At 36.5% G+C, this 15,560-nt stretch overlaps 1 protein-coding gene across 1 annotated transcript in view; it reads right to left on the bottom strand.

The window, feature by feature from the left end:
- mute (gon-4 like protein muscle wasted) overlaps positions 1 to 15,560 on the bottom strand; it is a 1,102,179-nt gene that overhangs the window by 651,143 nt on the left and 435,476 nt on the right. Inside the window, exon 14 of the mRNA XM_090389940.1 lies at positions 8,577 to 8,727. Within this exon, the coding sequence (XP_090246066.1) occupies positions 8,577 to 8,727 (151 nt within the window). The remainder of the gene's footprint in view (positions 1 to 8,576; positions 8,728 to 15,560) is intronic.

Raw genomic sequence — 15,560 nt, 5'->3', positions numbered from 1 at the left:
ATTTGTGCAGCAGTCTTCCATGCGCAACAGTATCAAAAGCCTTTCTAAGATCCAAATATATAATATCAAAGTTATTCCCTGCATCCAGTTCTTTTGTGACTACATCATAGTATCCAATCAAATTGGTCAGACAAGACCTGCCCTTAACAAACCCATGCTGTGTCTGAGCTATAACTGAATTCTTGTCCAGATGATCCTGCAGTGCTTCTTTAACCAGTGCCTCCATTAATTTTCCTGGAACCGAAGTTAAACTAACAGGTCTATAATTACTTGTGTCAGCCTTTGATCCTCCTTTGTGAATTGGGGTTACATTTGCACATCTCCAGTCCATGGGTACCTCCCCTGAGTCCAAAGAAGCTCTCATAATTATGGCTAGGGGTTTGCTTACTTCCTTTGCTGCCTCCTTTAATATAACTGGATAGATCCCATCCACCCCGGGTGCCTTTTTTATGTTTATCCTCAACGATTTCTCCTCCACTTTCCTCTCAGTTATTAGAAAATCATCTAGCTCGCTGCCAATGTTTACTTCACCTACGACATTCCCCTTCCTGAATAACTCCTCATGTGTGAATGTAGATGCAAAATACTCGTTTAGATTGTTAGCCACCTGAGCTGGATCCTCAACTGTTGAACCATCAACATCCAGTGGACCAATCTGATTCATCCCTTTCCTTCTTGAGTTTAAATAGGTAAAGAACTCTTTTCTGTTTTTCTTTGCATCCTTTGCCAAGGATTTCTCATAATCTGCCTTTGCCTGCCTAATCTCCTTTGTGACTTGGTTACAGACCAACTTATATCTATCATAGGCTTCCACGTCACCCATTAATTTGTATGTATCCCATGCATTTTTCTTCTCTGCCATATGTCTCATTAGTTCATCTGACAACCATTTAGGCCTGAACCTTGAACAATATTTCTTGGTTGGTATGTAAAGCCCGGTAGCTTCCAAGATTAGTTCCTTGAATGCTTCCCATTTTGAATTTGCTGTTGGTAACATCATCAGTTGGTCCCACTGTATAGAATTTAAATACTGTCTCAGACCAGCATAGTCTCCTTTACGAAAGCAAAAACCCTTCCCTTTACCTCTGATGGTAGTTACCTCCTTGAGTAAATCCCACTTCAGCACACTGTGATCACTGCCACCCAGTGGTTCATTTATCTGCAGATTCCTAATGCATGAAGAATCACTACTGATAATCAGATCAAGAGTATTACTCCCTCTAGTTGCCTCCCGAACATGCTGGTGTAGAAAACAATCATCCAATAAATCCACAAAAGCCTTGCTAGTGTGTGAGTGACCAACCCACAAATTCCAGTCAATATCTGGGAAATTAAAATCCCCCATTATAAGACTCTCTGATTTACTGGCCCACTCTATTTCCCTGTACAGTATCTTATTATACTCATCAGAGTCATTAGGCCTATAGCACACTCCTACTCTCAATTTTGATTTACCTATGCTTATGTCACACCAAACTGACTCAACACTGCACTGTCCAGCGATGTCAACTGGCTTCACTTCCTTGGATTTTATGTGTTTCTTAACTAATAGCATAACCCCTCCTCCCTTCCTATCCTGTCTATCCTTTCTGTAGACGTTGTACTCCCCAAATTCCAGTTCTGCATTCCTTATATCTGTGTGACACCACGTCTCTGATATCCCAACAATATCTGCCTTTGATGTTTTGAGTAATACCTCAAATTCATCAAATTTATTTACTAAACTCCTAGCATTAGTGTACACGCAAGTATACATGCACCTGTTTCTATTCTTAGCTGCCCTAACACAACCCATGTGTTTACTTGTACCGCAATGACTTCCAGCAGTCTCTGAAATATCCTGCATCTTGTTTTTCAGGCTTCTGCTCATTCCAATAGAAGCTGTGCAAGAATCTCTTTCACCTCTGCCCGTGGCTACTGTTAATCCATTAGTCTTTGTCTCCCCCCAAGCTAGCAGTTTTCCGACCCACCTAACACTGCCTCGATAGCATCAGCAAATATTCTTGCACCCTTTCTATTTAAGTGTATCCCATCCCTGTAGAAGCAATCTCTCCTGTTAACAAGTACAGTCCAGGCTGAAAAAAATTCTACCCCTTCAGCCTTGCACAATCTTTCCAGGGCCGAATTGATCGACAAGGCTCTCATCATATACTCCCTCCTATCGTGTCTGGGCAGAATTGCAGACACTTTCAAATTCAACCCTACTTCACGGCTTTTTTTCAACAGTGACCTGTACTTGTTAAGTAATTCCGCTGGTCTCCTACTCTTAATATCATTAGTGCCAACGTGTACAACTATATCACCTTTTGTGCCCTTAAAAGATGATATCTGCTCTACAACGTCATCAACCTTTGCCCCTGGCAGACATACCCTGGTCCTGTTCCACCTATCCTTTGTGTATCTTCAGGTTTTGGTGTATCTTCAGGTTTTAAATACATCACTTGAAGGCAGAGACATATTGGAGTATATTTAGAGGTAAGATCATATATGTCATCAACAGTGGCACGACAATTCCGCTGAATTATTGTGTTCACTATTATTTTCTTGTTAGGATTTCAGAATGTTATTGTGTTGTTGAAGTTCTCTGTTTTTCACTCTTTATTTATTTTTTAATGTAAGGCTTTCCCATGTCCATGTCTTCTTCGACAAAAATTTCTAGGACATCATCTGCTGATTTTTCATTAATATCCATTTCCTCTTGATTTCTGGAAGTTTTTGATTTGTTTTTCTTTGCATTCTTCGTCCGGGGGGGGGGGGGGTGAAGTTTTTCGCATGATATGGATATTGGTGTATTGACTGCTTGACTTTGGGTTGCAGTGTACAAAGTTTTGAGATAATTTGAAAAAGACTCTTTTGGAGGTACTGATAATTCAGTTTGCACTGCTGTTGACTGGTATCTTTTGGTGATTTGGGGTAAGGAGGTCTGTTTGGATGGGTTGGTTGTGAGATGATCTGATCCGCTCTACTTCTTGATAGAAAACATTATGGCTTGTTTTATACTTCTGAATAAGTTTTTCATTTTTCCAGAGTTCATAGGTTCTAGCATAGGCAGGGTGGTCTTTTTTACAGTTTGGGCATATTGGATGAGGTACAGTGCAAGCTTCGCAGTCATGTTCTATTGAACCACACTTTGCACAAGTAGGGATTCCCCAGCAGTCTGGGAATATCCGTACTTCTTGACATCAGAAACACCGCAGCAGGTTTGGAATATATGGTCTGACATTGCATACCAAATATCCAGCCTTAATGGATGTTGGATGATGCAGTGTGTTAAATGTCAAGAGGAAATTTCGTGTAGAGGTCAGATTGCCATCTTTTCTGGTGGAGATTCTGTTGACTTGAATTACTCCTTGATCTTTCAGTTCTTCTAGCATTTACTCTTCAGATAAATCTAATAAATCCCAGTCTGAGACACTCCTTTAGAAGTGTTTAGTAATCTGTGGGGTGTCACAATTACTGGTAAACTTGCAAAGAGATTAATTCTCAACAGTTGCTCAGAATTTGGCATTAGAGGTCTTAAAAAGAATATCTCCTGACTTCAGTCTCTTTAAAGATTTGTGAGATCCAGCTCTACTTTCCAATTCCTTTTGGACCCTGAATGGTGAAATTTTGCCATTTGCATTTCATCAGTTGAGTGAATGATCAAGAAAGTTGGAACTGGATGTGTTTCTGTCTCAGTTTTCTAATGTTCAGAAGCCTGCTATGGAACTATCTTTATTTTTAGATGTCTGGGGTGTACCTGCCAGTCCAGATAAGTCAGAGTTTGATTTACTCATAATGTGCTCTTTTTGGCCGTGAGCGATTATCTTTTCCTCCCAGGTTACCAGCCCCGCCACAGGTAGGCAAGAGCAGTGCCACCTAGTGACCGAAGAGAAGGTTAGTATGAACTAAAAATAAAAAAGGGAGTTAAAGAAAGGTGTTTTCCTTTCTAGGTTATATTATTTGAATATATCTATTTAATTCAAATACTCAAGAGTTAATGCACTTGCAAAACTCAGGAGAAACGTATTTACAGTAAAGCATACTAGATAATCACTAAAAAGGCACTGTGGTCACTAATATCGCTTATCGCTTGGGGCAATACCTGGAGGATTACCTCCAGCATACCAGGTGCAGTATTTCAGTACTTGCACATATATCAAGGGCCATCAACAGTTCCACCAATGTGAATGTGGAAGCAAAAGATTTGGTTGTCACAGAACAACCAAGCTAAACTGAAATTCACTCCACCTGACCCGCAAGCTTAACCAGAATATTAGTTCCATCAGCATATTTATCCCCAGGGGCTCACATCTGGTGAGTATGGGTTTAGCACACCCAGGGTCCTGAGCTGGATATCATCATTCTTCTCTTTCTTGGTGATCCCCCCCCCCTTCTCTCTCTCTCTCTCTCTCAGGGTAACTCAAGGAATTTTTTTTTTGGCTGGTACGGTACATAAGCCTCAGGCTTTCTTGCACCATATAGCTAATAATAATAATAATTTTTCACTCCCTGTAGAGAACACTAGCTTGTCATATTTGAGAAAATGTCTGTGACAATCCTGAAGAACCATTCTGAGACCATCTCATTGTGCTGCTGAGTTAATATCTATCTGCTGTCTGATTGACTAATATTCCTGAGCATCCTGGAATTCAACATAATACTATTTAATTAGGTTTATTTTTGTAGCACTTAATAAGTGTGCAAATTTTCTGGAAAAAATGATGAGAAGAGGACTGTTTACTGTTATGTGGCTTAGACTGCATTAACAGAATCTAAATAAATTATGGTAAGTGGCAGTTAAAGATATACAGTAAACCCCCGCTATTCGCGGGGGTTACGTTCCTGAGAAATGCCGCGAATAACGAAAACGCAAATACTGAGTTAAGGCTCGCATAGTAATAAAGGGATTCCGTTCCAAAGTATGAAATATATAAGAAAAACTAGTCTAAAATTTTGTCTATGTATGTATTATAGGTACCTTCATAATATGACTATGTACATAGACAGTACATAATGAAATGCAAAATATGGCATCGAAATGAAAATAAGAAACAATTTAATATTAAATATAATATTTATTAGAAATTTCAAACCACCGTCTTTGCTAGCTAAAAAACTTATCCCGCCAGTGCTATCACCAGTTTCGCTAAAGTGTTGATAAAGGAGTTTTGCCTTTTCACGAATGATGAGTGAACTTAACGGAATTTTATTTTGAGTTCGGTCTTCTATCCACAGATTTAAAGCTTTTTCCATTTTTTCTAATTTAACATCACGAGTTACAGAGCAAATTTTTTGAAGCAATTAGCGCGTTTTCACGGACACTACGGCGGATTTTTTCTTCCGATTTCTTGATTGATCGTACCATTGACTCATTGATTTTATAATGTTTTGCCACTGAAGAGACACTTTCACCATTAGAAATTTTGTCTAATAACTCAATTTTATTCGCTAATGTCATCACCTTTGATCTTTTCACATTTCCCTTGTTATTCGTAGCCATATTTTTGTACGGGTTAGAAAGAACTTGTCCACAATAAAGGCACTTTCTTCCGTTAACACACTCGAAAAAGTCTGTTTTACACTGCAAAATGGTAGATTTATCACTTTTGTAAGCATATCAATTTATAAATTTATAAGCATATAAATTAAAAGCAAACGACGAAATTTTCCATGACAAGCACATAACACATACTGAACAAGGATTAGCGAGAAACATCCACGCTCGCGATTTTGTCACCCCCTCCCCCCACCCGCTGAGCGCTGTTTTTACCGGGAAAGATAATTTTAGCCACGCCCATGTTTTTTTTTATGGCGGAAAATGTTCACGGCGCTTTAAAATTCACATTTTTTTCAGGTTTCATTTTATATTAAATCAGCAACCGCGAATACGCGAATACAGATACCACGAATAGCGGGGGTTTACTGTATTTAATTTAACATAAGCTGAATGGCAAGTTACGCAGAAAACTTACAGCATTCAGATCGACTGGATTTTGCTAATATGACCAGAGTACAGCTCTGGTCAGTCGTATAGGACCAGAGCACAGCTGCTACTCATGCGTGCGTGCGTGCACGCGCACACACAAGCACGCACACACACACACACACACACACACGCACACACACACACACACACACACACACACACACACACACAAAATGGGCTTAGAGTCACCAAAAAAGATTAAAAGTTTTCTGACATCCTTGCAGTTGGCTCTAAGCCTCATTTACAAGTGTGTGAGTGCAGCAACTATATTCCCCTCTTATGTATTAGTAAAATCCAATCAATCTGAGTGCTCACAATTTGTGGGAACAGCCATCAAGCAATAGTCATTACACAACTTAATACTCTTCACATGTGGTAGTCCAAGATGAATTACATGCACCGGAAGGCAATGTGATCTCAATTGCTGCAGAAGGAGGTTCTTTCCCCAAGTGATCCTCTTGAAAATTAATACTAATGGCTAAAATTGTACAAAGCAACAATTATATGAGTGACAGTAAAAGAAAATGATGTATTTGTAATTCATCATTCCTGAATTCAAAATAGATTTATATCTGATGAAAGCCTTGGTGTGAAATCCTTGAAGAGAAATAAGTGGAATATATAATCAACTGATAGAACTGTAAGGAGAAGACTATATAAACTCTAGATAAAGTTGTTGTTCCATTCAATTAAGAAGACAATGCTCACTAAACAGCAGCCATCATGCATTACATTACCTACACAGCATAAACACTGATTTGAATAAAAATGGCAGAAAGTTTTTATTCAGGAAACAGAAATTAAGTTGAGCAGGGTCATTTGCTATAAAACTTTTCAGAGTTGTAACATTAGCCATATAAAACAATAACAAGTGCTGTTACTTACTTACACAGAATTTGATGAGGAGAGTCATCAAATTCTGAGTAGGTATTCTTGAGAATTAATCACATTTCACTTAAGCCTGAAGTTTTGTTTAATAATTAAAAAAAATAATAATCTCAGTGGCAGCAAGTGCTGAACAGTTTTTTGTGGTTTGAACAAATCTAAATGCTTCAAGTTCAAGCACAGGAAGTTTCCTACCATTAGGACTACCAGGGGATTTTTTTTTTCAGTCAATGGTGAGGGGTCAATAAGTATTGACATCAAGACACTCATGTTTCTTAAACGTTGTTAGAAAACCATTAAAAATGTACCATGCTGTTGTTGAAAAATGTCTAGGTAATTTCTCGACAGCGCCACAACTAGAGACTAAGCACCCTACAAAAATTCCTGTGACATGAGCTCTAGTCATCAAAGATGCAATAGTGCTAGCATTTTGGTTTTTCCGAAAGTTCCTCAGAGGCCAGACATTTCTGGAAATAATTCAACAAAAACAGAAATTCTGTTCGGCACCCCTGTGTTTGAGAGAGTCTTTTCCCTGAAGGGATTAAAAGCATACAAGCCTCCATTCCTGATCTCACATAAGGAAAACATTTTTCTATAGGGTGTTTCATGCAGTACAAGAGAACATGGAATTTCTGCGTTTCAGGATGGCAGTAGCTAATGCTAGGGTACAACTCAAAGAGTGGTCAATTGCTTTTCATTCCCTCCCATTCAAGCATTATTATTTCTGGTTTTCCCAAACCTTGGGACAATTTACGATGAAAAGTCTTCCAAACAAAAGATTTGTTGGGCCAATTATGATGTGTGATTGTTAAGCAACTCAAAACCTGAACCAGCATACCTGAAAACATTTCTGTAAATTCGAAATTTTCTTTCTTCTATTCACAGATTGAAATTCTTTTTTTTTTATACAAAAAGTCAATGAGATTCTGCTTTCCATTGGCATCTCGCAGATTAAGCCACACGGAGGGACTTTCTTGAGAACATCAGCATCATTATGTAGTACAATTTTGAGATTTCCAGCTTTGAAAGGTTTCTATCTTATACATATTCCACCTGTCACATGTTATGCATAAAAGGCAGTTCATTCTTCTCAAATACCTTAGAGAGAAGTTTAAATAATAGACACCTAATTTTTCAAGAATGCTCTATCTTGTCACTACTCAAAACCAGTTGGCAACATTTTGTCAACAGGAAATACTGACATGCCATCTTAGTCTAGTAATACACTAGATTTAACCCTTCTCCAGAAATTCTGTGGATGCATTGTAAACAAAGAGGGTGTGTGTGTGTGGGGATTAAGGAATAATGTCCCATTTTTTTTTTTTTTTTGGTAGTTGTTGGCGCATAGGCTTCTGTGGCCATAATGCACCTCCCAAGGTTTTTGCAGTACTTTGATCCAAGCCTGATATAATGTCCCATTAGATACACAAATTGATGTAGGGGGTAGTAATTAGAACAGTAGATTTATTAACTTTCTTGTGAAATATCACAAGAAAGTTAATAAATCTACTGTTCCCCAGGTCAAGACTTATACATAATCTTGGATATCTGATAAAATACAAATTAGTTTTAGATGAGCAATAAAACCTTCATTAAAATTTCAGTGATTTTATTTTATTTTTTTGTTTGTGTCTTAGTAAATACATGCCTAAACAAGAAGGCATCTTGCTATCAATTTGCATGGCACTATACATAAGTATATTGAAAAAAATTAATAACTGACCTCTCGATCGTTTTGACTTTGCATTGGATTTAGTAAAAGAAATCATGTTTGAGTGGGATATCAATTCCAGAGCTCCAGTAAGATTATGGGCATTAAATGCTGATTTCTGACCATCACACATTTCTTTATTGGCAAACTTATCTAGTTCAATCTGGAAAGGTATTACAAATATATTACAATTTGAAAAACAAATATTACAATTTCTTTCATCAAGGTACTTATATAAAAATTCTTTAAAAGAGAATTTTATTTTATTTTATTTTTTAAAATTTATCTAGTATAGCTGCTGCCTGAGTACTGAATTATCTATTTTTGATTTCTGCAAGTTATAATTTTTAATCATGCTACTGATCACAGCTAGAGGCAGGAATTATGGTAAGGTATTAATGAAGCCATCAGATGAGTCTGCATTTTTTTTTTTTTTTTGGACAATCACCTTCTCACAATAAATTCTATTTAGAGATTGGCCAAATTTCATTATTTAAAAAAAAAATGAATTAATTATATATTGCATTAGCATTAGCATATAGCATCAGCCAAAAAAAAACAACAACAACCTTCTCATGTCACCCATCCAATTCACTCCAAATGTTTGTCTGATTCTGCCTTGAACTTAGTTAAGTTGCTGAACCCCACTACAACAGATGTAAGTTTTTTCCAACTATCAACCACCCACTGGCTAAAAGCAAATTTAAGCATATCTACACTACGATTGTCTTTCTTCAATTTAAAATTATGCCCCCTCAGCTGAGTAACCTGAACAAGAAGAAGAATCTCATTAGCATTGAGTTTGCTCAATCCATACAAGGCCTTATACACATCATTTAGATCAACTCGCAGGTGCCTAGTCTCCAGAAGCTGCAATTTGCAGAACTTAGCCTTTCTTCATAAGAACACCCCTTTGTTCCTTTCACCAGTCTTGTTGCCCTTCTCTGTACTCATTCCAGCAGCTCTACATCTTTCCTAAAATCAGGCCTCCAGACTTGTATACAGTGCTCAAGGTGTGGCCTGACCATTGCCTTATACAAAGGAAAAATCACCCCCATATAACTGCTAGCAAAATTCCTGTATATCAGGGATGGCCAACTTAATTTGTGATGCAATCTACTTTTTTTCTTCAAAATGTGCCACGATCTACCATCTCAAGAATTCCATTGCACATGGTTAAAAAAGTTAATCAACACATATTGAAATATGTTGTTTATAAATTTTAAAATTAAATACAATTCAGAATTCTTATTTTATATTCATACGTATTTAAACTTTTTAATTTATGTGAAGTTTGTCTTCATGTCATCTGCCAAGCTTTCAAAATCGGTGATACTGTGATAAGGCCAATCGTAAAGAATCTTCTGTATGCAAGTCCATAAGAGTAGACCGATTCTTCGTCTTTGTTTCAAATACAAAAGGCCAATCCACATAGATATGTGAATCAAAACAGGAATTTAAAAGTTCACTGCAATTTTTTTACATTTGGGTACTTTTCTCTGTAAACACATTTACAAAAGTCCTTTTTTGATGATCTGGCTTTTAGGAAGATATTGTTTCACAATGCAATAATTTCATTTTCAAGTAATATTTTCTGCAATTTGTTTCATAACTAAGTCGACATTAAATATATTGAACAATGTCTTCAATTGTTTTAAAATCACTAAATCTGGTTTCAAAATCATCCACAATTCTCTCAATTTCAGAAACATATTTCTCACTATTAAATTCAAAAACAGGATGTTTTTGCAAATGATCTTGCATATTTGCACAATTATCGAATATTTTTTTTTCTTTGAGATCCTTGGCCATTGCCAAAAATTGATATCTATATGCAGAAATACTACTAATCGTGTGACCCACATTTTTATTTTTTCCTTGTAATTCCAAATTCAGATCACCTAATTTACTGGTAAAATCTGCCAAAAAAGCCAGAGCACACAACCACTCCGTATCTTGTAGTTGCTCATAATCATCACCCTTTGATCAACATTTTTTAATTTCATTATCTCTGTAGAAACTTAATCCGACTCATCCACCTCACATCTGTGTATAATGTCAGATCTGGTTCATTTTCATCGAGTTGCATTTTGAAAAGTCTCATTGAAGAGACTGTCCTCTGATGGAATTCACGATTTTGAAAGCCATGTCCATAACACTTTTAGTATTTAATCTTTGCTGACTAACGCTTGTTGGTGGATGATACAGTGGTAACTCAAAATATCTAGAAATTCATCATCCTTTTGGTACAATGCGATGAATCCGTTAAGATTCCCTGTCATTGCTTTAGCTCCCTCTGTTGGTATGAGCTTAAATAGTGGTAATTTTATTTTTTCTAAGATCACTACTAGGTGGAAAATCAGATTGGTATTTACCATAGAGTGCGTTGAAGTGCTTTTCTATATTTCATTTTTTAAGTATAGCCATGGAAGCATTGCAAATGAAACAACATTTTTCTTTCATAATTACAAAAAAGTACTCTAGTCCAACTCTTGATGAAAATGATATGTTTTACTCTTTTTCGTAGTATTCATTTTAAATCAATGAGTATTAAATTAACGTATAGGTACTGGCCAGTTATTTATATTAAGCAAGCTAAATAAGAATACGACAGATACACTATGCTCTCCACAATGTAACACTGCGTGAATTTTCAGTAGACAATCCTAGCAGCTGTGTGGCGACAAGAATAGTCACATGGTTCAATGGATTTGTAATAAGCGTATGCAGTGGGGCGCATAATAATAACATTTAGATTTTGAATAATCTATTTTTTATATATATTTAAAATTCGTCGTGATCGACCGAAATTAAAGCCACGATCGACTGGTAGATTGCGATCAACCTGCTGGCCACCCCTGCTGTATATCATTGACAAGACAATGTGCTACTCTTGCAGCCCTTTTGCACTACTCAGAAAACTTCATATCTGACTGTACAATTACCCCTAGGTTCTTTTCATTCTCAACTGCCCTGAGTGTAGTACTACCCTATTGATAAGTTACTCTGGGGTTACTGCTACCCATATGCAGTACTTTACATTTGTCAATGTGAAACTTCAGTTGCCAACTCTCAGCACATCTGCTCAACTTTTCCAGATCCTGTTGCAGTAAAGTACTATCATTATTTTCATTAACAAACCTGCCAACCTCTGTATCGTCTGTGAACTTACACTTTAACCCTGATATACCTTCATCAATATCATTGATAAATGCCAAAAACAACAATGGGCCCAACACCAAAACCTGGGTAACTCCACTAATAACATTAATCCATGAAGAGCAGTGTCCATTGATTAACTGACTCTGTTTTCTCACACTCAACATTTATCCATTGTAGCAACCTGCCCTGAATGCCATACTGCTCCAATTTATTCAGTAGTCTTCCATGTGCCACAGTATCAAAAGCTTTCCTAAAATCCAAGTATATGATATAAAAATTCTTCTTTGCAGCCCGTTCCTTTGTGATCACATCATAATATCCAATCAAATTGTCAGACAAGACTTCCCCTTAACAAACCCATGCTGTGTCTGAACTATAACTGCAATCTTGTCTAGATCAGTGCCGTGCAAACTTATTTTGCTCATGACCACTCAATGTAAATCCTGAGGGAGGATGAAAAGATTTTTAGAGAAGAAAAATGGAATTTTATAAATTGTGTAGTAGAATTTTTCATTTCAATACTGAGAAAGAAATAAAAAAGTGTTTCCTTTTTAATTTACACAAAATAATTGTTTAATATTTTAATTGAATACATTAAACACAACAATAAAAAATGAATAATTACAAAACATAACAATGAGAAAGATGATCCTGGAAAACCGATAATATATGGTCCATATTTGGATGCAATATTTGAAATTACCCATCTCACGTCATCATCTGGATCGCTGTTTTGTTTTTATTGCTGTTAATTTTATGACATAAATATGTAGACCCGAAAGGCAGCTATCTTTGTATCGCCATTTTCGATAATTCTCAATATCATCTAGAGGAGAAAGCCAAATTTTTTCACAAGTAGTCTTGAAATGAGCACATAATGCTTCTTCAGGTTTGAAAAGATCTTCCTTTTGCTCGATGGTAATTTCGAGACATGAAGAAATTTCAAAAGCAAAGGGATCACGAATCCAATACAAATTTTTATCGGGAGATACATTAAATCATTTGGAAAAATTCTTAATTAGCATTGTTAGTTAAGAGGCAACGATATATCTCTAAATTATAAAACATCAATACTATCGCTGTTAACAAAATCAGAAAAACACGGGAACATTTCAGTATTTTTATGCTCAAATTCAGTCTTCCAAAAGTTAAGTTTATTTTTGAAAGCTTCTCAGTATTAATATATTTGTTCCCTGTCCTTGCAGACTTAAATTTAAATCATTAAGTTTTTCAAATACATCAACAAGGTAGCTAAGTTTTCCAAGCCGTTTTCCATTTGCAAACAATTGAGCTAGGTTCTGATCTGCATCTGATAAAAACAATAAAACTTCATGTTTGAGGCCAAAAATACGTCACAACATTTTACCACTGAATATAAAAGAAGGATTTCATAAGCGGATTCCATTCCATTAAAAAGTATAGTGAAAAGTCTGCTATTTAAGCCTCTACTTTCTATAAAGTTAATCACACTTAATGCATCTTTCAAAACTTCTTGCAAATCAGTTTGAATTTTCTTTGCTACTAATGATTCACTATGTATAATGCAATCACTAAAAACTATAATAGAGAAATTCCATTTACTTTGACTTTTAAACCTTTATTTTCTCCTGTTAATGCAGACATCAGTACAAATCACAACGCAGATGTTCCACGTCAGGTTATTTGTTTGAAAGAAAATATTTATAACATCAAAAATCTTCTGGTCCATTGTCTCAGTACTACTCAGCACTTGAGTAGCACTGAGAAATTGCACTAGTCAGCTGGTTTTTGTGTGTCCATAGCCTGTAAGCAAATTAAGGCATATTCCCGATGAGGTAGGCAATAGGTTTCATTCATATTTCAGACTTAGTTCAAGTAGCAAGGTCTCTACACCTACAGTATTGAAAACTTAATTTTAACAACAGATTTTTAGCTTTTATGTATGCAAAAAATAAATTTATTTAAAAATTTCTATGACCCCCTCTGGGGTTCGCACCACATAGTTTGTGCACCACTGGTCTATATGTTCCTGCATCACTTCCTTAACCAATGACTCCATTATTTTCCCTGGAAATGAAGTTAGACTAACAGGTCTGTAATTATCCATGTCACTCTTTGATGCCATTTTGTGAATTGCGGACACATTTGCACATCTCCAGTCCATGGGGACCTCGCCTGAATACAAGGATGCTTTCATAATTATGGCTAAGGGTTTACTTACTTCCTTTTGCTGTCTCCTTTAATATAACAGGATAGATCCCATTCACCCCAGGTGCCTTCCTTAAGTTTAACTTCAACAATTTCTCTTCCACAATGCTCTCAGACATTAAAAAATCACTTATCTACCGGTTAGAGTTTGATAAACTTCTGGCATTCCCCTACTTGAATAATTCCTCATGTGTAAATATAGATGCAAAATACTAATTCAGTTTATCAGCTACTTGGGCATGATCATCAATATTCAAACCATCTATATCAAGTGGACCAATCTGATTCAGCCCTTTCCTACTAGAGTTTACATAAGTAAAGAACTCTTTGCTATTATTGCAACCTCTGCTAACGATTTCTCATAATCTGCCTTTGCCAGCCTAACCTCCATTGTGACTTAATTACAGACTAGCTTATACCTGCCATAGGCTTCTGTGTTGCCTGATAATTTATATGCATCCCATGCATTTTTCTTCTTTGCCACGAGCCTCATTGATTCATCTGTCATCCATTTAGGCCTAAATGTTCAACAGTATTTCTTAGTTTGTATGAAAAGTCTAGTATCCTCCAAGATTAAGTCCTTGAAGACTTATCATTTAGAATCCACTGTTGGTAACATCATTATTTGATCCCACTGTCTAGAATTTAAAAACTGTCTGAGACCACTGTAGTCACCTTTACGAAAGAAAAAACCCTCCTCCTTACCCCTGATGGTATTTACATCTTTAAGAAAATCCCACATCAGTAGTACACTGTGATCACTGCCACCTAGTGTTCCTTTATCTGCAGATTCTTAATGCACGAAGAATCACTGCTGATAATCAGATCAAGATTATTATTACTCCCTCTGGTTGTCTCTCGAACATGTTGCTGTAGAAAAAAAAAAAAAACCTGATTAATCCACAAATGTCTTGATTGTGTGTGTGTGTGTGTGTGTGTGTGTGTGTGTGTGTGTGTGTGTGTGTGTGTGTGTGTGTGTGTGTGTGTGTGTGTGTGTGTGTGTGTGTGACCAACCCACAAGTTCCAGTCAATATCTGAAAAGTTACAATCCACCATTACAAGCCATTCTGATTTACTGGACCACTCTATTTCTCTGCACAATTGCAGTTATACTCATTAGATTGATTAAGCCCAAAACACATACCTACTCTCATTTTTCCTTTCCCAGTGCTTATGTCACACCAAATAGAATCAACATTGTCCACCAACATCAATTGGATGCACTTCCTTAGATTTTATGTGCTTCTTAACTAACAGCAAAACCCCTGCTCCCTTCTTGTCATATCTATCCTTTCTGTATACAGTGTACTTCCCAAATTCCAATTTCGCACTGATTATATCCATGTTGCACCAAGTCTCTGATATCCAACAATATCCACTTCTGATGTCTTGACCAAAAATTCATATTCATCCAATTTATTTACTATACTCCTGACATTGGTGTACATGCAAGTATACATAAACCTATTCTTACTTTTAGTCACCTTAACACAACCCATGTATTTACCTGTTCCATGATGACTCCCAGCAGCCCTTGAAATCTCCAGTACCTTGTTTTCCATGCTGCTGCTCATTCCAATAGAAACAGTGCAAGAATCACTTTCACCTCTCCCTCTGGCTACCACTAATCTATTAGTCTGTTAATCT

The sequence above is a fragment of the Mastigoproctus giganteus genome, chromosome 2 (assembly GCF_048544385.1).
Source record: "Mastigoproctus giganteus isolate SK-2022 chromosome 2, ASM4854438v1, whole genome shotgun sequence".
Lineage (NCBI taxonomy): Eukaryota > Metazoa > Arthropoda > Arachnida > Uropygi > Thelyphonidae > Mastigoproctus > Mastigoproctus giganteus.
The sequence above is the reverse complement of the archived record's forward strand: the minus strand, read 5'-3'. Positions and strand labels throughout refer to the sequence as shown.